Source organism: Euprymna scolopes, chromosome 1, assembly GCF_053919585.1.
Source record: "Euprymna scolopes isolate OS-2025 chromosome 1, ASM5391958v1, whole genome shotgun sequence".
NCBI classification, from domain to species: Eukaryota; Metazoa; Mollusca; class Cephalopoda; order Sepiida; family Sepiolidae; genus Euprymna; species Euprymna scolopes.
The window spans coordinates 133550301-133577192 of record NC_136482.1 but is presented as its reverse complement, the minus strand read 5'-3'; the positions used below and the strand labels follow the sequence as shown (position 1 = coordinate 133577192).

General features: G+C 32.8%; 1 protein-coding gene across 5 annotated transcripts in view; it reads right to left on the bottom strand.

The window, feature by feature from the left end:
* Nucleotides 1-26892, bottom strand: part of LOC145270210 (uncharacterized) — a 172448-nt gene that overhangs the window by 116002 nt on the left and 29554 nt on the right. For 4 of the 5 annotated variants that reach the window (XM_080125861.1, XM_080125945.1, XM_080126038.1 and 1 more), the window contains exons 3-4: nucleotides 25038-25121; nucleotides 194-281 (exon numbers count right to left, since the gene is read on the bottom strand). In XM_080125861.1, coding sequence (XP_079981987.1) covers nucleotides 194-281; nucleotides 25038-25121 — 172 coding nt within the window. The remainder of the gene's footprint in view (nucleotides 1-193; nucleotides 282-25037; nucleotides 25122-26892) is intronic. The other variant, XM_080125984.1, reaches the window with a different exon arrangement.

Below are 26892 nucleotides of genomic sequence, written 5' to 3'. Positions count from 1 at the left end.
ATGGAAAGAGATCATAGAAAAGACTGATAAATTCATTAATGATTAACTACATCTGATATAAGAGAAAAAAGAATGAGAGTATAAAATCATAATTTTACCATTCCAAAATACTTATCCAACTTGAAAAAGAATTTTGGAATAAAGAACACTATAAAAGAAAATACAGGTTACAGAATTTGTTTTAAATACATACCATTTTCAATAAAATTTTCCAGTAAACCATGTGGTGTCTGATTTAATGCTCTGATACCAGAACTCCGCCGAGATGATCTTCGTTTAATCTAAGGGAAAATTAAATTAGGAATTATTTCATTAAGCCAGTTTGCAAATTAAAAATAATAGTCAAGTTTTTACTGAATATAAAATCTTGCCAAAACTATAATAAAAATGCTTTATCAGTCTTCCATATTTAAAACAAGCACATTCTAAGCTCCACTGATGATCTCTGAAACATTCTTTATATATACAGGCTATTCAGAACAAATTTGAGAATCTTTTGATATTCTTTCATTTCAGAAACAATTGAAATGTTTAAATACCAATAATTCAATAAATAGTTGTTTCTGTCTTCTATTGATGGGTTTGAGAGTTGGAAACGATGGATGACTGGAAAGCACTAAAATATTGGAAGTCACCTACATCATCAGGATTTGACCATGAAATGTAAGCTGGATACTTGTGATTGAGCTATGAAAGCAGTGGCTAGCAAGAAGATTCAGAGCAAGATTCTGTGTCTACATAACAAAATTTGTATAGAAGCTACAGAAAAAAAAAAAAAAAGAAAAAAGTTCAACATCCAGCAAAGCAATGCAGACCTTGACAAGAACATCTAATCAGCCACTACGAAGAAAACACTGAAAGAGGATCTTTGCTAAAGTTCCTAAGAGACAATTACTCAGCTATATAAAGTCTATTTCATTCTATATATCATTTTTTTTTTTTAGATTTCTCAGTCTCCCTATGTTATACACATTATTTAGATTAATGTCTTCATCTTTATATTCTTTGTACATTTTAATAAACGTTTGCTTTTCTTCTTTACAATTCATAGTTTATAATCTCAATCAGAAACCTCACACAAAATCATAGTTTATTAATCCCATATACATAACAACATTTTGCTAATTCTCTTCACACACATGATTTCACAGTTAAAATCAATAAATAACTATGGATCAAATTTATTGCAAACTTGAAATATTTGAAGGTTCAAATGGGAGTCCATATTATGCCCCATAAAATCCTTTAAAATATGATCAAGAAACTAAAATTTGAAGAATTTTTAAAAGATGATGTCTAGTTTCTATTATTAAAATTTCATAAAAATCAGAAGCATCTCAATTTTCATGAGGACTTCTATTCCCTTTATATACAAACATGTATGCATACATAACTTTATTTAATAGAGATTAATGTATTAATGCTTTCATACTGCATATATATATCTATATATATAAAAATGTAAATGTTGGTTTGTTCAGAATTAATTGTCTAAAAAACCACTGGACGGATGGCTTCCACATTTTGGTATAATATGTTTACTATATCCATGTGTGTTTTTATATATTTCTTTTTAATTATAACATTATACTTAATTTTTCTATGATAAATAGCTGGATTTCTTTGTACCGAGAGGCCATTTTTTTTATTTAGGGACAATTATTTATTACCGCTTCCTGTCACGGTTTTCCTGCTATATCTGGAGATTTCGGTTACAATCTAGCGGGAAATTCTAGAAAATCTGGAGGTATTTGGCACCCACACACCCGCATTAGATTATTAAAAAATAAAGAAAAGCGCTTGAAAATATTCAATGTAAGTAAAAAAAAGTAGCATTTATTGCCTTTGGTAACAATTATTTATTGATTATTTGTTTTGTTTTTCACCTTTTTTTTCGACTAACCATTCTTAAATCTCACTATAAAATCGATTTTTCCAAGTACATTTTAGGTGGGGGGGGGGGGGATTCCAATCTCCGAAGTTTGGGTTTGTATTACTGTACACATAGATTCGAAAAAGTTCTCAAAAAACAAATATATAACAAATAAATGTTATCAAAGGCAAGATAAGTTACTTTTCTGCCAAACTGGATATTTAAATTAACCACACGTGGTCGCAAAATGAATGCTGACGCTCAAAGTGTATACACATTTTGACTCCTCCCTTTACTTAAAAATTCACCAAAAATCAGGAAATTAACGAATTTTAATGAAAATTGCAGTATTTTTCAAATAATGATCGCAGAATATAATGAACTAATTATTTTTACTTAACTCTTAGTGAAAATGTTTTATTTTGTTTAAACAAAAAATACCTTTACTAAAGTTATGGTTTTCAGTAGTAAATAAAAAACGTAAGAATTTATTTTTGCTTTTTTTAAAGCATCGTAATTTGTAACAATAAAAAATAATTTTTACAATAACATTACGAAAAAAGCCCCTAAAGTCCGTATTAATGTATTCGATATAACTCGAAGAAAAATGAATTATCGGATACTATTCAGGAAATTAAAGATTCAATTAGATTCCTATTTCAGTCACCTAAATTATTTAGGGTGAAATGAGTTTAGGAATTTATAGCCAAAACCTAAATATTTTTTTTTTTGGTAAATATCCAGATACGCTACAACAGAACACCGACCACTCTAATTTGTTTGGGGGGGGGAACAAATATATAACAAATAAATGTTATCAAAGGCAAGTTACTTTTCTGCCAAACTGGATATATTTTTCGTGTTTTTATTCAATGTAACATATTTATTCAGCTCGAAAAGCATACAGTGTTTACCGATGTATTTGAAAATTCAAGATGGCGTCTCACACCCTCTTTAACACCGTAAGTTTGGAAAAAGGTGTTATAAATAAAAAACTATACAAAATACGAGTTTGTATTACTGTACACATAGATTCGAAGAAGTTGTCAAAAAACAAATATATAACAAATAAATGTTATCAATGGCAAGATAAGTTACTTTTCTGCCAAACTGAATATATTTTTCGTGTTTATATTCAATGTAACATATTTATTCAGCTCGAAAAACATAGTGTTTACCGATGTATTCGAAAATTCAAGATGGCGTCTCACACCCTCTTTAACACCGTAAGTTTGGAAAAAGGTGTTATAAATAAAAAACTATACAAAATACTATTAAAAACCCGCCGAATATATGTCAACCTATGTCACAGTAACATGTATTGAGCGAGTTTTTAACAGTATTTTGTCCGGTTTTTTATTCATAACATCTTTTCCCAAACTTACCGTGTTAAAGAGAGAATCAGACTCCATCTTGAATGTTCCAATGCATCGGTAAACACTGTATGGTTTTCGAGCTGAATAAACATGTTACATTGAATAAAAACACAAAAAATATATCCAGTTAGGTAGAAAAGTAACTTATCTTGCCTTTGATAACATTTATTTGTTATATATTTGTTTTTTGACAACTTCTTCGAATCTATGTGTACAGTAATACAAACCCAATATATTTATTCAGCTCGAAAAACATACAGTGCTTACCGATGACTTGGAAAATTCAAGATGGCGTCTGATTCTCTCTTTAACACGGTAAGTTTGGGAAAAAGTGTTATAAATAAAAAACTATACAAAATACTATTAAAAACCCGCCAAATATATGTCAACCTATGTCACGGTAATATATATTGAGCGAGTTTTTAACAGTATTTTATCTGGGTTTTTATTTATAACACCTTTTCCCAAACTTACCGTGTTAAAGAGAGAATCAGACGCCGTCTTGAATTTTCCAATACATCGGTAAAAACTGTATGTTTTTCGAGCTGAATAAACATGTTACATTGAATAAAAACACAAAAAATATATCCAGTTTAGTAGAAAAGTAACTTATCTTGCTTTTGATAACATTTATTTGTTATATATTTGTTTTTTTACAACTTTTTCGAATCTATGTGTACAGTAATACAAACCTAATATGTTACATTGAATAAAAACACGAAAAATATATCCACTTTGGTAGAAAAGTAACTTATCTTGCCTTTGATAGCATTTATTTGTTATATATTTGTTTTTTGACAACTTTTTTGAATCTATGTGTACAGTAATACAAACCCCACCGACCACAAAGTAAAATCTTCGGAAAATGTTAAATGGTGTTCTAATTGGTAAATGTCGGTGCGTTACTTACGGAAAATTTGAAAATTCGATGTTCCACGTAAAAAAAAACAAAATCAGATAAATTAACCCCCCCCCCTACTCCAACTTTGTGTGCTTTCCTTTTCTTATTTTATTTCTTTTTCAGCTAATTTTAACTTTTCCACCCAAAAAGCGCTATAATGTATTTTTGAAAATGAGAAAATTCTATGTCCTGGAAAAAAAAAATCCCCTCCCCAACGTAGTTTGCTTGGTGAAGCCGTCGTTTATGCTACAGCGTGCATGCGCGTAGCATAAACGGAAGCTGCAAAATGGTGGAAAGAAGTTCGTGGGTTCAGGGGTAAATACCATACAAACGGTAAATTTGCCCCAAGTTTGACTATCAGATTCGTTGTCAGCGACCTCAATTACCTATAGAAAAACAAATTAGAGTGGTCGTGTTCTGTAGTAGCATATCTGGATATTTACCTTTTTTTTTTCTTGCTTAAAAAAAATAGCATTAATACAGTAAGTTAGGTAAACTGACTTTTTCGTTTAAAAATGAAATTATTTCCCTTTCATTATTAACTTTTTTTTTTAAATTTTTCTTTTAATAAATATTTTGTGTTTTATATACATAAAGTACAATTGTTGAATGTTACTGTTTTGATTATATTCGTTTGGGGGGGGGGGGACAATTAAAAAATTAAGAAAGATTAAAATGAAGCGAAATTTAAGTTTCCGTTCCATTTTTACAACAACCGTAAAACAGTGCATACTCAGCAAGTTTTATCGTAATTTATAAGCATATTGAAACACTAAATCAACATTTTATTTATTTTTTTGCATAATTAATGATGGAAGTATTTTTCTGTTTATTTTCTTAACATCTGTAAAAAAAAAAAAATAATTTGTACATTCTCTTGAAAAAAAAGAATCAAGCTTTTCTCTACTTTCACATGTGTTCCATTTTAACAAACTGAGCCACAAGCAACGCGTGGCCGGGTACAGCTAGTATATATATATATATATATATATATATATATATATATATATATATAGATAATATAAAGCTGAACGTCTGTTTGTGTGTCTGGTCACGGATAGGCTCCTATATGGTTGACTATTATAGAAAACTGATCACATATAATGATAGAAGATGTATTGAGACACAGGAATGGGTATGTTTGATCTGACATAATGATGATTCATTAAAATTGTGGGGTATGCGTACACGCCTGGTCCACAAAGTATGGAAATAAAAAATTAAAAAAAACTTTTACAAGGGTTTTTGATATAGATGTACATAATACTTTGATAAGTATGTTTTAACTTAAATAGGGATGGTATAATAAAATTGTGGGGTCTGCGTTCGCACCTGGCCTCCATAGAATAGAAATAGGCACAAACTTTAATAAAAACTTTTCATATCTATCTGCGTAAGTATACTTTGATAATTATGGTTTTTTTTTGGTTTTTTTTACAAGGGTGTCACCACTTATCAAGGCCCAGAGGCCACTCGACGATAGGGGTCAATAGGTATACATTAGTCATTGTGATTTTAGCATAGTAAACAGTGGGAATTTTGAAACTTGGATTACTTAGGGGGGACGATTCAATTAGAACTTGTTCACATTGAACTTTTTCTTTTTTTTTTTTTTCATAGGTATCAACTCATTATCAAGGCCAAGAGGCCACTCAAGGATAAGGGTTAAAGAGTGTACAGTAGAAATTGGACAATATAATAATCATTAGTAATGAAAATTTGTTAAATTTGATAACTTATATGGAACGGCTAATCAAGAACTTATTTACGTTAGACTTGAAGACAACCATATTGTAGTCAGCCGGAAAGCAGGAAAACGGAAGACAATTCCACAGGCATGCAGTTCTAATAAAAAAGCTTTGTTCATGGAATCTACGTTTAGGTTTAGGCACAGATAAAGAGTGGGGGGAATTATTGATAGTGTTTACAGCTAGACGAGTGTTTCTTGTGAAAGTTTTGCGAGGGGGGACCATAGATTGAAGCTGAGTCGAACACTTTCCATGAAAATAACGATACATCAGAGACACACTAAGAAATATGGTATAATAAAATTATGGGATGTTCGTTCGTGCCTGACCTCCACAGAATGGAAATATGTCACAAAGTTTAACAAGGTTGTTTAATATAGATCCACAGAATATTGTGATAAGTGGTTCAGTGTGAACAGATATGGTAGGATAAATTATGGAGTTTATCTATTTTTACTTTCATCATATTTTGCTTTGGTTCTGATACACCCAAATTCGAAGCTATCTCTTTACAACCCTTCCTTTTCATAACTTATCATACTTTCATAAATCAGAGTCCATTTTCTGTAGGCTGTTTTTGAACCCAGTCAACGACGGGTACTTTTGCTAGTATATATATATATATATATATATATATATATATATATATATATCATTAATCTCTATTACATAAAGTTAGTATGTGTATATCTTCTATATAATAAAATGGCTACAGAAATTCCCCTCCGGACCAAAGTGTCATGCAACAACAGATGCCACATACAAATTCATTACATCTAGGCTAATAGCCACTATTTTATGTAGCTTTCAGACACTTTAAGTCATGATAATACAATGCTACATTGCATCCTATGAGCAACACCATCACAATAGCAACATCTTCAGAGTAAGGAGTCGCTATTTTTCTCTCTAAATATTTACTGCTACCAGTTCTCATCAGAGAAAAATTCGACATGTTTTACAGATTCTGTGATTACACCGACTGTAACTGGCAAATACATACACCTAATATAATATTTCCAATTTCTGATTCATAAATAATAAAGACTTACTTGCCAAAGTCGATCCATTCTGATTGACTGAGCTCTGGAATACAGTTATTCGCTTTATAAATAAACACTTACTAACATTAAAATATGACGTCACTGAGAGACCTATTAGTTCACTTGGCGTAAAGTTCATTAAATGCAGAGGTCATTTCAGGTATGTAAGATAGAAAATTACAATACAGAGAAAATCATTTACCGAATGTTAAATAACCTGTTCACTTGCTTTCTTATACAAAGTTTACGCTGTCCACAATAAGACTCTACCTTCATTATTGTTGACAAAGCCAATCATTTAATGAACGTTCATTAAGCAGTTTACTTGCTTTCTTTTACAAAGCTTAAAACACACTATCCACTATAAGAATCTCCTTTGTCGTTGTTGTCAACAGTGGCGTCTTCGTCAAAATAACAACAAAAGCTTAACCTTTGCTATCAAGTTTTTATACTATTAATCACACTACATGTAAACTACTTTTCAATCCAATGCATTACTTATATATTTATATATTAACGAGCTTAGCTCCCAAATATTTGCATCTTTTATATTAAGATTTCTCCTACAAAAAAAAATAAAAATACAGAAGAGTATTTGTTAATTATTTTATCTTTTCCATGCGATTTGACATTTATAGGTTTCCCAGTATTATGATAATAATGAATATCACATCTAAAATTGGTGCTGACAAAACGTGATGCTTTCCAAGCGGCCAGTTAAACAATGCGCGCATGTGCGTTGTTTAACAAGACTATTTGTCAGTGACAATTACACATGTTGTTCATTTAAAGATAACCCAAAAACTTATGTCATCAAATTAAGGTGAATGTGAAAGGCAGTTAGAAACAACCAATTTAACTTTATTGTAACCTTTAATGTTACCTTTATTATTGCTATATAGAGAATATGGCTAAATTGAAGATGTTAAATCTGGATTAAATTAAAGAAATTAGCTCCCAAATGTTTGCGGTTTCTAAAATTATTATGCAGAAAAAAAACTAAAATAAAAAAAGGAAGTTTATTAAACGAAATAAAACAAACTTAGTTTTTGCCAATAATTTTATTTACGCAACATATTTCTTTTAATAATATTCCGTAATTTTTTTCTGAACAAATCATAATAAAAAAGATGCAATTATTTGGAAGCTAAACTCTTCAATATATAAATATATATGAAGTGTGTGGTAGTTTGGCACACTACATTCATTTTAACAACGAGCACTGCTATTTTATTGGGCTGGCAGAGGCTTCCACTAACAACTGTAGTTTGTTCTTAAAATAATTGATATAGTTGATGGTGGTATTGGTATATCCACTATTTTTTAAAGCTGCTTCATTAATAGTGGATATATTAATATCACCAACTATATCAAACCAAACCCCTCCAATAATAAAAACACAGATCTAGGAAAATTATTTGGTTCAAGCCTATAATGATAAAAAATAAACTCGGAAAAAAAATTCTTCAAATTAGTTAACACCTACTTCCCCCAAATAAAATCTTTAATAAAAAATACTATAAAACTTAACTACAGTTGCAGTGATAACCTAGAAAGAACAATTAAAAAAAAAATGATAGAATACTTAACAATAATTACAATAATATCAGTAACAAAAAAAAAAATTGCAACTGCACAAATAAGTCAGATTGTCCATTCGACAACAATGCTTACAGTCTGAAGTTGTATACAAAGCCACTATCACACCTATAGGACAGGTCGATTTTGGAACCCCGGTGATGCAATGGTGATGGTATTTGGGGTTTGACATAGAAAAGACCTCCACAAAATATTTTTTTCAAATTTGTTATCTTTGCTTGAAAACTTGAAAAATTGAAGCTATTAAAAGTTTTTGGTCAAGCACATCCCGTCATCAAAACAATCTGTACTGTTAAGAAAATGGAATCATTATTTAGAATATGTTTTAAACTACATTTTTAAATAAAACGAGTGAGGATAATAAATTAATAAAATAAATATTAACTGTAAAGGCAAAATTATGTTTTTTTTAAATAATAGCAACTAATGTTTGCTTTTTCAATACAGGAACTTTTTTTAGTGGGAACATTTTAGATTTCACCGTTGTAGACACATGCTTGTTATTGATATTGAAAATTTGTTTATTAATTTAAAAACATTACGATTTTTAGGCTTAATTATTTCGAAGGGAGAAATGAAAAAGACTCATTTAAAATATATATTATTATATTTCAAGGGTCTGCAGTGGATTTAAACTTATTTGTTTTTAATTTGTTTTTCTATTATGTTGCTGCAAAAATAAGGTCATTTTTTGATGTTCAAACGAATGAAAACATTATTTTTGCACCAACCTAATATTTCACATAAAATTCTATTTGAAATTTTTCTTAACTATTGTAAAACTCCAGTTTTATATATATATATATATACATATATATATATATATATAAAAACAAGCCAAATTTTATTCTACACATTCTTTATAAAACATAATCACGTAAATTTTCAAGTTTATCTACTTAATAAAAAATACTTTGCAGAAAATTAGTGGCAAATTTTTATTTCTTTTATTTTTAGGGAGTAATTGTTTTTAAGCAGTATTTTCTTCTAAAATTATAGTTTTAAAATCAGATAACCCACAAAGGTTAATATAAGTAAATAAGGAAACTGCTTTAAAGGTTTTTTTGGTACTTGTGCATCTGTTATTGTGCTAAAATAACTTTATTATTTAGAAAGCCATTCTTAACATGGAGAGGATGAGAGGTTGTGTTGTAACTATTCTGTACTTTCAACTAACAATTTAATAAACAAAAATATTGTAAAAATTAAACTTAACTTGAAAATACTATTAAAAATAGCATGGTAACATAGATGCACAAGCACTGGTTTTTCAAACTCTAAACATCCGTTTAAAATGGCACAGCTACAGCAAAATCTCTTTATGGATAAATTCATGTTATCAAAGAAGGAGCTAAAGTCTGCTAAAAAATTTCTAAACTAAACAACTATACCTCTGATTTGGTCTGGTCCTCTCTCTTCAATGCATCTAACTCTACAAAGTTTTTCATTATTTCTTATCACAACTAGCACTTATTTTTTTTACATATGAAACTGGAAGCATAAAACAGTTTCCTTCAGTTATCATTCACTTATTTATTTTACTTTTCAAATTAAAATGTCACTAAAAGCATGACGTTCAGTTTTAACCCGTGGTTAACAAAATTTGCTGGTCCATCTTGTCGTTTGGATAAAGAAGCACCCCCAACTTCACGACAAATCATCCAGTTTAGTTATTTCCTCGAAAATAGTTATCTTACTTAAAAATAGTGAGATTTCCAAGTTAATTGCTAAGGAATTAATTAGTATTTGGCAAGCAGTTAATCCACAATTGCCCTTGTTAAGGGAACGTTATATAGGACAGAAAGTCAATATATTTTGCTATAAGAGGGCCAAACAGATTGACAGGAAATTCTCTTGCAGCACCTAAAGTGAAAAGAATGAAGGAACTGCTAGACAGATTGTTTGATATATCTTCTTGTAGCTGTAAACTTCCTGTTTTCAGATGTGATGACTTTGCAGTAAAATGCAAGACAGAAAATTGTCAAAAAGGCACAGTTTGCACTTGTCCTCCTAACAAGGAGGTAAAATTTATTATATAGATTCACCTGCGATTATGTTCCTTTTTTTTTTGTGGAAAATAAAATAATATATTGGTATTTATCATGTAATCTGGCTCTATTATTAAACATGCAAATTTTCCAATTTTCAAGTTCCACTAGAAGAACTGCCATTTACAGCAACTTTTAAATTAATTGATGGAACAGCAAAAAGCCTAACAACATTTACTGGTCCTTTGGGGAAACTTTGTATCAATAATTATCAAGATTTGCCTTAAGTAGAATTCTAAAAAATTAGTGACCCTCTCGATCATCATTATCTGACAGCAGAAGAAACAAATAATTTAAGTGTGAAGACCAGAGTCTACATTTTGAGAGTATGCTATTGGCATTTCTCGAGAAGTTAAACTAAGATATGCAGCTTAGAAAATGGGGCCTTTGAATCAAGCAAGATGGCTAACATTAGCCACAAGATTAATGTGTTTATGGACCAGAGGTGTCTATCCTCAAACACTATGATAAATTAAACATTCTAGTCAAATTTATCATCCAGTTAGTTGGTTTGAGATCAAAACCGACAATTTTTTTAACCAACAACAGTATATTTTTAATATGATTCAGAAAACAAAATAACAGTTAACTTAAATCCAAATTACTGTTTTAAACAGTTTAAAATATAGTGCTTTTGCACTAATTTCGGAAAATATAATATTGATAATAAACTCAGATGAATTGGATGTGAGAGAAGAGGGATTCAAACGATTTTGTCCATTAAGTAAATAAATATTTATCCATTAAATTTTATTAGTTTTTCCAATTTACCCAACCATTAGTCAGTTTTATTTATATTACATCACAAAATATAATAAAATAATTGTTTTTTATTGCGTTGTTGTTTTTTTTTCCAGAAATAGTGAACAAAAAAAAAAAAAAAAAGACTGAAAAAGATTACAGCTATCAATTTTGCAGCCATACACTGATCAAATTTGATTGATTTTTCTCAAACTTGAATTTGTGAACCTTCACTTGCAGAGTCTTTTACAAATGAAAAACTAGAAAAATCGTCTATGACAGGAACTAAACTAAAACTTCCTAAATTACCTGCTCACTCACAAGGAGTGGAAAAGGCTGTGAACTTAACAACAGAAGCTTCACAAGTTGTATATGGGCAGGAAGCAAGACAGACACATTATTATAAAGTGCTACCAAATTAGACCTTCATTTTCCTCGAAAGGAAACTACACAGAACAATTTAGTTCTATTATAACATAGTTTTATTATTGTGTTTAATAAAAAATTAAAATACATGGTTCTGTAACATGTATCAAGTTGTTATATTCTGTAATACATCTCCACATATCTTTTTGAATTATAAAATTTAAAAGACTTAGTTGCTAATTAGCCTTTTCTTTTTACAATTTTTGTTTAATCAATGCAGTTAAAGTTGAGATATTTTGCTAGTTGTGATTCATAATTAAAATTATAATTCATGTATTTATTTTTCTTTCAATGTATTTCATATAAATGTATCAATTTTTAATGATTTTTTTATAAAATAGTGAAATTTCAATGTCAATGTTGTGTAAATTGCTATGAATATCAAGGATTTCTCAGCATTTTTCCACACAATTTTTAAAATTAAATGCTCAATTTTCTGTACAAGATAAGAATCTCATTTTTGGTATCTGTTCTTATCACATCAAATTCCAACCATCATCACCAGTGCTGTGTTGATTTTCTAAAAAAAAAAGTTGCAAATGAACCTGCTCTATCACACCAATAGAAAACCTTAATGATAAAAAAATACTACATCCGACTTGCTGAAACCGCCTTTAAATGATTGATTGATTGGTTTTATGGCATATCAACCTATGTGGTCATTTAATGCCAGAGTCTTTTATATACATTAATAGTTATAGGTTTTATGTATGTATCTGGTGTTCAGTGTCTCAATTGGATGGTGCTGATCGTTTCATGGTTCGTCACGGAGCAGCGGAAAGATACAGAAGAACTCTTCAAGAAAAAAAAAGGTATGAAGCATATATTATTCTTCTTACATATGAACTGTAAAAATATCCCGTGTGATAAGTCTGATACAACATGATTCGGTTTACACGTCAATATCATGTGGTCCTGGCTATATAACATACATACAATTTATATGTTTATTATTTGTCTGCTAAAAGAACAATATCTTACATCCACTAGATAAGACATGACACGTTTTAATATATCATCTCCAATATAAACTAATATACAACAGTACCCCAGTTTATTGTTTTTTACTGATGGATAGAGTATCACCTAATCGTACATTAAATTGTCTATTATTAATAAAATTTGTGATGAAAATGGGCATTCTGCCTTTTAATCCAAGCTCTTGTAGATCTTTTATAATGCCATGCCTTCATGCAGAGTCGTATGCTTTTTCAATATCGAAAAAGACTGCCGTAAGATGTTCTTTCTTGATAAAGGCTTCTCTGATGAAGGTTTCTAGCTGGATCAGGTGATTCATGGGGCTTCTTTCATTCCTAAATCCTGACTGATAATCTGTAATCAGATTATTTGTCTCAAGGTACCATATTAATCTGCTGTTAATCATTCTTTCCATTATTTTGGAAATACAGCTAGTGAGTGCTATAGGTCAGTAATTCATGGGATTTGTAGAGTCCTTTGATGATTTAGGTATAGGGATTACTATGGCCTGCCTCCATATTTCAGGGGCATTGCCACTTTCCCAAATATCATTGAATATTTGTAGTAGGTAATCTGTAGATGTATCAGGAAGTTGTTTTATAAATTGATAATGGATTTGATCAGGGCCAACAGCTGAGTCATGAGTTTTGCCTAGGGATATTTTCAATTAATTTTTAGAGAATGGCTGGTTGTATTTTTCTGTATTATTTGTCTGAAACTGGAGTTTTTCCTTTTCTGCTTTTTCCTTAATAATTTGGAATTTTTGGTTAGAGTTTTTGAAGGAGGAGTTTTTTGCAAAAGTTTCAGCAAGACAATCTACCATTTCTTTCTGCTAGTAATTTTTTGGTTATTATAGGTCAGGTGTTTAGTAAGGTTGCTGTTACTTTTCCTTGAGATTTTATGGATCATGTCCCAGACCTTTTTACTTTTTGTATTTGTATTTATTTTTGATACATAGTTTTTCCATGATGTTCGTTTTGATTCCTTAATGGTTTTACGAGCTTTAGCTCTACTGTTTTTATATTTATCGAGATTTTCTTTAGTTGGTTCTTTTTGGAATTTCCTTAGCATAGCTCGACGAGTTCTGATGGCTACTTTGCGTTTTTCATCAAACCAGAGTTTATTATGTTTTGGGGAGGTAGAGCTTTTTGGAATGCATTCCACCGCAATATTATACAGTGTATTAGTAAAATGTGTGATATTATTTTGGTTTGGGTTATTATCCGATGTTAATTTAGTCCGGCATAAATTTTGGAATTTTTTCCAATCAGCCTTCTGTAAGTTCCATTGGGGTATTTTGGTTTTTGGCATTGGATCATTGTTTTCAAGTGTAATGGGAAAGTGGTCACTTCCATATGGCTCTTCTAGTACATTCCATTTGTAATCCAAGGCAAGTGTTGGATCACACAATGTTAAATCAATTGATGTGAATGTACCAGTTCCTGGGTGCAAATAAGTGTGTGTTTTATCATTAAAGAGGTGAAGTGAGCTGCTCGTCGGGCAAAACGACGAACAGTTCTTTAAAAATAATTTTTCATAAACATTAATAAAAAACAAATATTCAGAAAAATTAATGAAAATAAATAGTCAGACTTGGCTTGTTAAAAGAAGTGTAATTTTATTTACCCTTTTGTGTATTACACTCATGTGGTTTCTTTTGTGTCCGTAGAAAAGAAAGAAATCTTGACTGACTGGGTAAATGTTCTCTTTTTTGGCGTAAAGTCGAAAAGAAAAGATAAATTAAATTTTTTTTTTTGGGATAGCTGTTCGAGTGAAAAGTGGCATGGAAAGGTAAGTTTTTTTGGTTTCATTATGAGAACTGGCATAGCGCGTGTCGCGCACATGTGACAGACACAGCAGTAGCGCGTGTTAACTCCTCAAGGGTCAGCGAGCAAAAGAGAAAGAGAGGGCACTCGAATTTGGCGCCACATTTTTTTTTTGTCCTCTTTTTTAGAGCTCTCCGGAAATGGTGACAATTCAAAAGTCTCTGTCAAATTTTAGTTCTGGTGTAGACGCTACAGAGGTATAGATTTTCGTTATTATATTTTCTATAATTTTTCCCCTTTTGCTTGTATTTTTACTTCCCCATATCTCATTATGGCTGTTTAAGTCTCCCATAATGATGTATGGCTTTGGAAGTTGCTGTATTAGTTTGCTCAGATCTGTTTCTGAGATGCTTTCATTGGGTGGTATGTATAGTGAGCAAATGTTGATGGTTTTGTGGAGTGTTACTTTTATTGCAGTAGCCTGTAGTTTAGTATTAAGTTGTATTTGACTTTGGGGTATGTCATTTCTAATAAGGATTGATGAACATATATAGTTATACTGATTGTAATTTTTAATTTTTATATTGTCATCCGATTTCATAAAGGTTTCTTGGAGACAAACTACTACTGGAAGAAAGTTATCAAGTAGAATAGTGAGCTCATTTAGGTTTGCCCTTTAGACCATGACAATTCCACTTGATTATATTATTTGTTTCATTTCTATCCGGTATGATTCTGTGTGTCAGGTTTTGTATTTTAGTTTGTTATTTGGGTGTTTTGGGTTTAGTTATCTTTATGTTTGCCTTAGGTTCTCGGCAGTCCCATTGAATGATAGTTTGAGTTTTTTTATTGTGGTCTGTCATTTTATTTGTTTGGGGGTGTTTTGTCTTCTACCTCCATCTCCTCTAGTGTTCCTATTTTGTTTCCTTCTCTTGAGGTTGATTGGGATCTAGATCTTGGTTTGTTTGTTTTTTTTCTTTAGTTTTCGTTTTATTGGGTAATGGTGTTTCATTTGATTTGTTTATAAGGGTTGTTTTCATTTGGTGAGTTTTTTCTTTTTCTTTGTTTTTTTTTTTATTGTACTCTCTTTTGTAGACTGATTATTTCCAGAGTTCAGGATTAGTGTTTAATTTCTTTCATTATGTCTTTCATCTCTTTTATCAATTGAGATAGTTCTTCAGTTTTTATTTCTGGAAAATTTTTGGTATAGCTTTGACAACTTTGATTTGTGTTTATTTTACCATTCTTGGTTACTTCTGAGTATTTTGCGTTCATAATTTTCCTGGCTTCCAAGAAGGTTATATTTTTTGTGTACTTTATTGTTATTTCTTTTTCTTTTAGCCATGTTTTGCATCCTTTGAAGTCAGCTGAATGGTTTTCACTACAGTTTGAGCATTTGGGGTCTTTTTTGCAGTCACTATGTTTTGAGTTTTCACCACATCTAACACAGATTGGTGATTTGGTGCATTTGGATTGGTGATGCCCAAATTGTTGACAATTATAGCACCTTGGAGGGTTTGGGATGTATTTTTCAACATTCACTTTTAGGTATCCAATTTTAATCTCACTTGGGGGATTTGTGAAGTCAAAGGAGAGTAATATATGTATTTGTCAATATAGTTTCTCCATTTCGTTTTATTCTTATTCTTTTTACTTCTGTAACACTTTGGGATGATAGATTAGATAAAATTTCCTCAGTCGAGCAATTTGCTAGTTCACTGCATCTAATGACTCCTTTTGAGGAGTTTAGGTATGGGTGGGGATAAGTTTTAATTTTGATATTGTTAAAGGTTTGCCATTTGAGAATTTCTTTAGCGTGTTTTTTGTTTCAATTCGATAAGTATGGTGTTATTTTGCAGTCTTTTTATCATTTTGGGTTTTATTTTTTGAGAGAAAATTTTTCCCATTGTAAAAGGTGAAATTTAATTTATTTCATTTTTTTCAAGTGTTTCTATTACTGAAAATATTGAGTTTTCTTTGATTGAGCATTTCTGTTCATCCTCTGAACTTGAAATGTCGGAAACATCTGAAAAGCTTCTTTTTTCGGGGGTTTTGGGGGTAATAAAAGCCATAATCAAAATAAGATTGTTTTTCATCATCTTTGCTCCCCACCCACCTCGGAGCCCTATATGGGATGTGCCTGGGGGGAAACCCATTCGCCCAGGCTCAACAAGGATACAAAGATGATATACTCGATTTATGTGATATCATTCATGAGCACCTGTTTTCCTTTGATGTTACTCTGGGATACGTAGTAATTTAGAGGGTTTGCAGCCATGTCATAGATATTTCACTTTGTCGATTGACCCTCAGCCACCGCTTTCCACCATATATTAGGAAATAGTTATTTGTGGGGAAGGGATAGGCATATTGTGTTAATGATATGTTTATGGGATGGGCAATATATGGTGGGGCTTGATGTGACCAGCCGATTGATCAGATCGGCATCCCCCCCCCCCACCGCCCGTCTAGTCCAGTAAGGGCCAAAATGGTGTGTTGGGAAGTGGGGGTACTAAAAACTGACCTCCAAGTCTTTCAACCACCAGGATCCCGTCCTAAAGGTATTACGGGTCGCTACCTACGGCCAACAGGTAGCCTCATTGAGGGACTTCTACTCTCTGCAGGGGGGTAGTCGGCATATTCTGATGCCCTGCCGACAGGGTCAAGTGGAATCTTATCAGATTTTGAAGAATGATTTTTTAATAGAATAATTTTTTTTGTTTTTTTTGTTTCTATTTAACCCATAGTTGGGACCCTAACAGGTACTACCTCTCCGGGTCAGAGTGGACCTGGAAGCAATGGCAATTAAAGGGTGGCTCCACGCCCCCCAAAGCCCGCAAACTGGGGCCTCACCATCAGATATAGTTTAAGGTCATATCCAGGACCGGGAAGTAGGGCAGGAAAAAGAAAGGAGGGGGGGAAGGGGCTGTTGATTTTGTGTTGTTTTTGTCAAACATAATTAAGTTTTACAAAAGAGAATAGAAAACAAAAACAGAAATCAATGTAGGTGCATTTCGTCTTAGAAAGCCAATAGGCAGCCTGATCTGGTAGCACCAGCCACCTTTGAAGACCGTTTTAGAGTCCACAAATGCTCCTTCAATAACCCCAACAAAACCTCTTTAACTACTCACTACTTAAACTTGATTCCAAAATAATCTCACACCCATCATCAACTGGGAAATTAAAAAAAAATCCAATACCTGTAAATCCTTATATTACCCCTGCTTCCTTTGTCTACATGAAAAATTCTCGATTACTAACTTTAAAGATAACGATAAATTATTAAACATTAGAAATGAAACGTTAGTTGTTTGTAGACATTACAAATTCCACCTTCTTAGCAACTTCACACCCAACTGAAGTTCATATGATACAAGCCCCAACTTTTAAAATTTATAATTATTTACTTCGTTGAGATTATCTCATCCTCCTCATACCTTAATTACCAGACTTTTTATTAACTGAAAAATGCTTAGATATGTAATTACAGTCAACCTTAAAATTCTACATCTTCTCCTATATCTCTACGTAGTTATTCTCCACTAATAATTCCAAACATAGTTATGCTTAATATTTTCCATTATAAATCAAAATATTTAAAAAATAAAATTACTAAATCTATGTAGTTAAAACTCTAAATGTTCCAAAACTACTACAAAACTTCATTTTTTCCTCTTCTCCCTTATACCCGACTCCAATACTAAAATATACCCAACAAATTCTATAATTGATTTCCTACTCTAAGGGAGTGTATAAAAGCTATATTGGGTGCATCTGTTTATCCATTTGAACTGGGCGCATCTTGGCTCTCTCTGCTCACCCTGACCTTGAAACATATGCAAGTCACCGTTCAAAACACAGCAAACATACTTAATTTTAATTCCTTTTTTCTTTTTTCCTTCCTCCCCATCTCTTGCTCTGTCTTATATTTATAACTTTATAAAATTTTAACTTAATTTATATATATATATTTATATATTTTTCTTTTTTATCTTTTTTCTGCTCTAGTGTCTTTTCCCCCTCTCTTCCCTTTTTCCCCTCCTCCCCTCTCTATCCCTTACTTCCTGGCTTTTAATATCCATATGTAAAACAATATCTTTCGTTTTGATTTTAACTTTAATATAGGTGGAAAATCTTTATTCCGTGTATTAACTTAATTCATTACAAATTGTTTCAATAATGAAACAATTTGTAATGCATTAAGTTAATACACTCGAGGTTGAAATAATTAAAACAAATTATATATATATATATTATATATATTATATATATATATATATATATATATATATATATATATATATATATATATATATATAGTCTAAAGAAGCTTTGAATAAAAAAATGCGAAAATAAAAATAAAGGAATGCAGTTTAGATTCCGGAAGGAAAAAAAAACAAAAAAAAAAAATTTTATTTTAACCTATCGCAGACTAAGCACCTACATAATCCGATTTCTAAAAAGTTTATAATGACCAAAGAGAATTCATTTATATATGGATGAAAAAAAAAAAAAAAAAAGGAAAGGCCTTAACTAAAATTGTTAAATTGAAATAGACTTACCATTTGCATAAGCCGATTTCGCAAAAGTCTTCAATTTTAAAACAATTTAACTACATGAGGATGAAAAGAGAAAACCTTAACTAAAATTTTGTAAATAGAAAACGGGGATCATAAGCTTCTTACCATGTAGCTGCTTTGGAGATTTTGGAGATTTAAAAACAGGACAGCTGTTAAATACATGGCTCTCCAGTGGATAATACCACTTCTCCAATAAAAAAATGTCAAATAATATGGTTACTATTTTTACTAATATATGAAAAAAAATTAAAAATAGGATAAATAAAATCTAAAAAAATAAAAAGATAAACTATTAATAAATAAGTTTCAGATTACAAGACCTGTTCTGCAACATATATATATATATATATATATATATATATATATATATATATATATATATATATATATGTATGATGTCCTTCCCCGTCGATTTTCAACATATGAGCTTCCATCACAACAACTAAGTTGCTCGGAAATCTGCACAGATGATTTTTTTATAATGGTGAAGGCTTTGTGTAGAACCATCCACACTTTTTGGTTACTGCTAACCTTTATCAGTGCAGACGACTGCCACAGGATAGAGTATACAGTAGACTGCATAATTTTACATCAGTTTCCTTCTCCTAGATATATGTCTTAATGAAGACTGGCGGTGCATCTCTTTCAGTGAATATATATATATATATATATATATATATATATATATATATATATATATATATATATATAGTAAGTTATAAAATATATATGACGATTAAGCTACACTGAATATTCCTCGTTTCATCCATTCTAGGACTCTTTAGATATATTTGTATATTGTCCAAGTTTCACAGCCATAAATTTATACTTTCGTATATTAATTTTATGTGAGTAAATGAAATAGTTATATATATATATATATATATATATATATATATATATATATATGATGGCAGCAAATTCGCTTTCGAACATTGCCATCACTCGATATAGCACAACAAAAAAGAAAAAAAACATTCAGTGATGGCTGCACGAATGTGGCTTTTAAGCCCTGCTAAACTCTGGCATTCCTTAGCACACATTGTACAGACATGTGCACCACTAACAGCACTTTCTTGCTGTTATTTTCTATGAAGGATCAAATGCCGTTTCAAACTGCCTGTCATTTTGTACATTCGCCCGCAGTTGACACAGGTTAATTCTGGAAACTCAAGACTGCTTTGTGGCCCGCTGCACCGATGAGTAGACTGGTGACTCATCAGCCCAGCTCTGATAAGACATATTCTTCCGCACACCTCACACTCCAGACCAATTTGGCTCCCCCTCCCATCCACGGCTCCTTTCACTCTCCCTTTCCGGATATCGCGCTTCAGCCACTCATACTGGGTTTGATCCACCTCAAACTTGCCCACACCTCCCCGCAAGGTCCTTCTCCACCCTCCGCAATCCAAAGCAAGACTCTCCCAGGTTCTTTCATCAATCCACATTTTCTTTAAGGTGGATCTTAAACAATCCTTAAATCTCAATTTAGGCTTTTGAGCCAGACGTCTTCCCTCGGCGAGCTCACCATAAAGGAGTTGTTTGGGAAGTCGACTGTCTAACATCCTCACCACATGTCCACTCCATTTCAGTCTATGCTTAATAACGTGAGCCTCAATGCTAAGGCATTGGGTTCGATCAAGCACCTCCACATCACTGACATACATCTGCCACACCTAAGATTCACTGTAGGCACATCTGGTGAAACCGCTCAAGACGTCTGAAATGCTCCCTGTATATTGTCCAAGTTTCACAGTCATAGAGAAGAGTAGAGAGAATGCATGCGGCATAAACCATAATCTTAGTTGGCAGCAAGATCCCATGAAGTCTCCACAGACGCCCGTCCAACTTTCCAAAGGCATCACTTGCCCTGCTGATCTGTAACGATACCTCATCATCCAGGGTACCAGACATACTCAGTGTGCTACCCAAGTATACAAACTTGGAGACAACCGCTATCCTTGACCCACAGATATAAAATGATGGCTCATAGTATGGTATGCCCGGAGCAGGCTGATACATTAAGACAGTTTTTTAGTGGTCAAGGTCTAGTGTGGACGTGTGTTAAAAGCACACAGATGTCTTAGCATCTTTCTGTGCTTCTCCCAGACAAATCAACCCCACGTGCACGTCATGACCACTGCCACGCAAACGGGGCTCTGATGAACGGCGAGTGTCCTGCGCCGTATAAGTGGACATCCACTGCCTTGTGGGCCAAGGCTATTTAACCAAAGGCTAAGGGTGAGGTAACATTTTTTTTTTTGTAACCCTGACAGAAACCTCCAGAGGAGCTTAGGCCCTGTAAGCTGTGGCATATATGACCCACCGGCGTGTGGAATATGCTCTGGTGCCCAGCAACCCAAGTTCCAGTCATGGATCAAATGGCATGCTGGGTGGAGAGGGCTCTGTAAGCCGTAGTGAAGGCAACCTCCAGGAGAAGGAAAACTCTGATATAAAACCTGCGATGACTGCTGCATCCAATGATGTTGACTTGCTCTTCTTTTTGGATCAATGTGGCAGTTGTTTAGAGAGTGGGATTGTCTCGGTCCAAAGTCTTTCCCCACTATAACAATCCTCATGCACAGGCATTGCTCGATATAAATTAGATACACTTTTTATGATCTCGTGTATCTTTATAGCAAAAAAGGCTGGCTGTAGTCTAAAACGGCAAATCATTCAATGAAGTTGGAAAATATGATTATAAACGTAAATGGCAATAAGGGAATTGGAATTTCCGGCAGCCTGGACCCGGTCGTCATCATGCTACTGTGAGGAAATATATGACAATGACCATCGGCTGTTGGAATGTGTTTTCTGAGTTGGCTGGGGCTTACTCCATTTTCTGGAGTGGTAGAGCGGATGGATGTAAGAGGGAATCAGGCGTGGCTTTTGCTATAAAGACATCAATTCTTTCTAGCCTGGAAGAACGTCCCTGTAGTGTGAGTGACTGGATCATGACTATGAGGTTACCTCTGATAAATGGTCGTTATACAACTTTTTTGAGTGTCTATGCACCTACTATGGATGCAACAGAAGATGAAAAGGTTGCGTTCTACCTTGCTTTGTGCAGTGTAGTTAGACGCATTCCCTCTGCTGATAAGATCTTCATTCTTGGAGATTTTAATGCTAGAGTGGGAAGAGATTTTGAAACCTGGGACGTGCTTGGTAAACACGGAGTGGGTAAGTGTAATATCAATGGTCTGATGTTGCTGCAGTTTTGTTCAGAGATGGGTTTTAAAATCGGTAACACCGTGTTCCAGCAGAAGGACAAATACAAGACGACCTGGATGCATCCTGGTTCCAAAAAATGGCGCTTGTTAGTCAGAAAATGTGAGATAAGGTATATTTGCAGCGTTCATGTCATGCAGAGTGCTGGATCGACCATCAGTTGGTCCGTGCAAAGATTAAGTGTGTTGTGAAGCCCAAGATGAGGGGAGCTAGTGTGGCTATCCCAAAGCGACTTAATGTTGCCCGTCTAAAGGACAATATTGTGAGAGAGAAACTAGTTAAGGAGATGGAAGAGATTGATTGTGAAAACACTTGGCCTGCTTTTAAGGAATCTGTCTATGAGGTATGTGAGAGAGTATTAGGTTATTATGAGCATAAACATCAGGATTGGTTCAATGAGAATGATATTGAAATTCAGGATCTGCTTGATTCAAAAGCCAGGGCATTGCACGCTTATCTCGGGGGTGGTTTGATGGATGGTGAGCAAGATCGATTGAGGGACAAGTTTAAGGCAATCAAGCACGAGGTGCAGAGGGGGTTGCGTAACATGCAGGATGAATGGTGGAAGCAGAAAGCTGAGGAAATACAGCTCACCTCGGATTCGAAAAACACCAAGGTCTTATACAGCCTACTGCATTCGGTTTACGAACCATCCAGATTACCTATCACTCCTCTGCGCTCGAAAGATGGTGGAGATCTTCTTCGAGACCCTACCGACATTCTTCATAGATGGAGGGAGCATTTCGATGACCTCCTGAACAGATCTTCTTACATTGATCAGGAGTTTGTTAGGTCGATTCCTAGCAATCCAGGTTCCTTCTCTCCAGGAGGTTGAAACAGCTGTCCATAAGCTGAACAATGGGAAGTCTCCTGACCCGAATCGTTTGCATGCGGAGATCTTTAAATGTTCTGGACCCAAGATGATGCAACGCTTAGCAGAATTGTTGCAGACTGCTTGGCGGGACGAGTGTATTCCGCAAGATTGGCGGGATGCATTGATGGTAGTGCTATACAAGGGTAGCAGAGATGAATGTGGAAACTATCGAGGCATCTCTTTGCTGTCAGTAGTCGGTAAGGTGCTCTGTAGTATCATGCTAGACAGAATGCTGGAGCATATTGCTGATGATGTTTTGCCTGAGTCGCAGTGTGGTTTCAGAAGATGTCGAGGGACAGTGGATATGATTTTTACAGCCAGGCAACTGCACGAGAAATGTATAGAACAGCAAAAGGGACTGTATCAGGTGTTCATCGATTTAACTAAGGCCTTTGATACAGTCAATAGGGATGCTTTGTGGGAGATTTTGAAAAGGCTTGGCTGTCCTGACAAGTTTATAACCATCTTAAAGCTCTTCCATGATGATATGAAGGCTGTGATCAACGTTGGGGCAAAGCTGGCTGATCCTATCTTAGTAGAAAATTGTGTTAAGCAGGGAGACATTCCAGCATCCGCACTCTTTGCGTTGTATTTCACCATGGTCTTTCGGATGGCATTTGGGGGAGGGGGGGGTGCTCTGATGGTGTCTATATTCGTTACCGAACTACTGGGGGGTTGTTCAACATTAGGCGCTTTAATGCAAGTACAAAGGTACACACCAACACGATTCGTGACTTGCTCTATGCGGATGACTGTGATCTGGTGGCTCATACGGTAACTGATATGCAGCATCTTGTGGACGCTTTTGTGGTTGCCTGCAGAGCATTGGGCCTGACCATCAATCTGAAAAAAAAACTGTCTTAATGTATCAGCCTGCTCCGTGCATGCCATACTGTTTATATCTGTGGGTCAAGGATAGCGGTATATATATATACCCACCATCATGGGAAGTGTTAATCGCTTAATCAGTTATATGTACATTTTCTAGTATTGCTTTTGTTAATCGAGTATGAACATTTTGAAATGAAAAAAATTTATTAAAAAATATAAATAAATTAATATATTCTGAACTTTTAACTACAAGTGAATATGATTAAAGTATAAATTTCTCCTTGGTTAGAATGGAAAAAAGAAAAAAAAAGTCATCGACGTAAGTGTAGAATACAGTTTGGATCATAATGGGTGATGTGACAATACCAGTTGAGACATTGTTGAGAGACATATTTTCTTATGGAGGACTGTAGAATGAGACCGGCAATTTTCTACGTTCGATGAATTGTAGACAGTATTATCTCATTCTGACATTCTTGACCATGTTTCAAAGCTATACAAGCCATACAAATTGAACATGTGTTTAGTATGCTGCCACTCTTGCATACGATGAAATCTCTGTATTTTGTAAAATTGACAGCTGCCTGAAGACTCTACATGGCAGATAAATGTTGTCTTATAATTGTGTCAGTTTATCCACTGTTATATGCAACATCTTCCTTCCATATATAAATGTAAAAATTATTAATATTTATTGAAAAAATATAATTATAAAACCTCTTTAAGATTAAAGTTGAACTGTATTTAGTGAATTGAGAAAAACGTCTTCATCACTACACTGGAGTGGAGTTCGGACGAGCATCTGACCTATAAAAATCTTGCCTCAACTAAGTGATTTCCAAAGACCATGTGTTGCATTTCTGATTATGTAGTTAAATAATGACCTGGTTAGAGATGGATTAATTTTGAAAGTCAATTTCTTAAGGCTGTCCAACACATAACAGCAAATTGTAAGATTGAAGTTAAACCGAATATGATGATTTAGTTATTTTCATGGATTTCATATTAAATGATAATCAATATACCTTTTGTTTTATATGCGTAACTGTTGGAGAATCATCAGGTTGACTGGCTGCGACAGTTTCATTTATCTGGACAAAGTTTGCCAACTAAAAATAGAGAAAATAAAATCTTATTAAAAATAAATAAAAATTTTGAAAATACTTTACATAGTGAATACATTGTGATTGTGAAAATTATATTTTCAATTTGTATTATTCCATGTTAAATTGAGAAAAGCTAAAATTTGTTTTTTAAATATATATATTTTTTTATATCCTCAGAGATGGATGGAATATTAGAAAAAAAATATATAGTATTTCATTTAGAACTAAATGCTAACAAGCTGATTATTTTCTTTTCAAAATAAGTTGCTTATGTTCTAAAGAATAACATATCAAATGTCCCCAATTTTCCACTTGTGTATATTCAATAGTACATCCAATGTCTTCAATTCATTCAAATGGTCATTACTGTTAGACTAATTAGTGAATTACAAGTTTCCTAGTTTTTAATACAATTCAATGTAATCTGATAAGTGTTAAAATGACATCCAAAATGATCCCAACACTAACTATCAATTATAAGAATAGTAATTTGTAATATTATTAGTTCTGCTTAATAACTTCAATAAGTTACTATACTAAGTTACTATAGAATAACCATTGAGAAAATATTTGTCAAAATGGTGTTTAAATATTTTCCAACTTTCAGAGGTTTAAATGCTCCCAAACTGGCTTGATATTTTGACTCTTTTTGAGGTTCTAATTTATAAAAAAATGCACATAAACAAAAATTAAAATGTCTTTATAAATGATAAAATTATTTTTGTGTGATGACTAGTTTTTATTTTCTACTAGCTGAAGTACTCAGTGTTGCCAGGTTGTATTTGATATATTTGAGTATTCTGTCCTCATACTTAAGTACCTGATTTCCAGCAAAATTGTCCAAAAATATCTGTAAAAAAATTTAAAAAGGAAAGTTTTATTTGATTCTGCCTGTCCTAAAATATATTTAAAACCATCCAGATATTCGTAAAGCCATGATGACAAAAGTTTTTTTTTTAAAAATGCCTTAAAATCAAAATATTTTGCGTTCCAGCTGCTTTCTCTACCGATGTTGGTGTCGGGACAAAGATAATTGTTGTGGCGATGCCCACTAATCAACATAGTGTGAGTGAGATATATAAAGGTATCAATCACCAATACCGGGGAGTTCTGCAACGACTGCCAAATAGGTAAGATGCCTATGTTGTCTCCAGTAAGACATGCAACATGCCACCTGCCAGAATATCTCCAACTGAAGTATATCTGAAGACATGTAAATATGTATATAACTTTTCTTCCTAATATATTATTGTTATACCTTTACTTTCCGTCTTCTTGTTAATTATTTGTGCAGACACAACAATAATTAAATTTAAAGAAGAACTCTTGAAGAAATTAATTTATGTGTGCATGCGCAGAAAGAAGTATAAACATGTCAGTAGAACATTTCACATTTCACATGCCGATATGTATGTATTATTCATCAACCCAAACAAAGATTTTATGCTTTATCTTTGGTGCATTATTAATTGCAGTGCTATGTGACCAGTAGTTTAAGAGCTTGCCTGTTAAACATTTGCATACATATATGTCTACTATTTTATTTATATAGATTAGTTACGAAAAATTATATTTTGTATGAAAATGAATGTATAATCTGAGTTATAATTGTCATATAATTATTTGAATGCAGTAAATGTTTCAGGAAAATTTTCTAAAAAAAAAACACAGAACCACGAACATGAATGCAAAAATTTGTAAGGAAATTTTTTCAGAAAAATACAAAATAATAAAAACGCAAATATTGGAAAAATTTATATTTTTTGTTTGATAT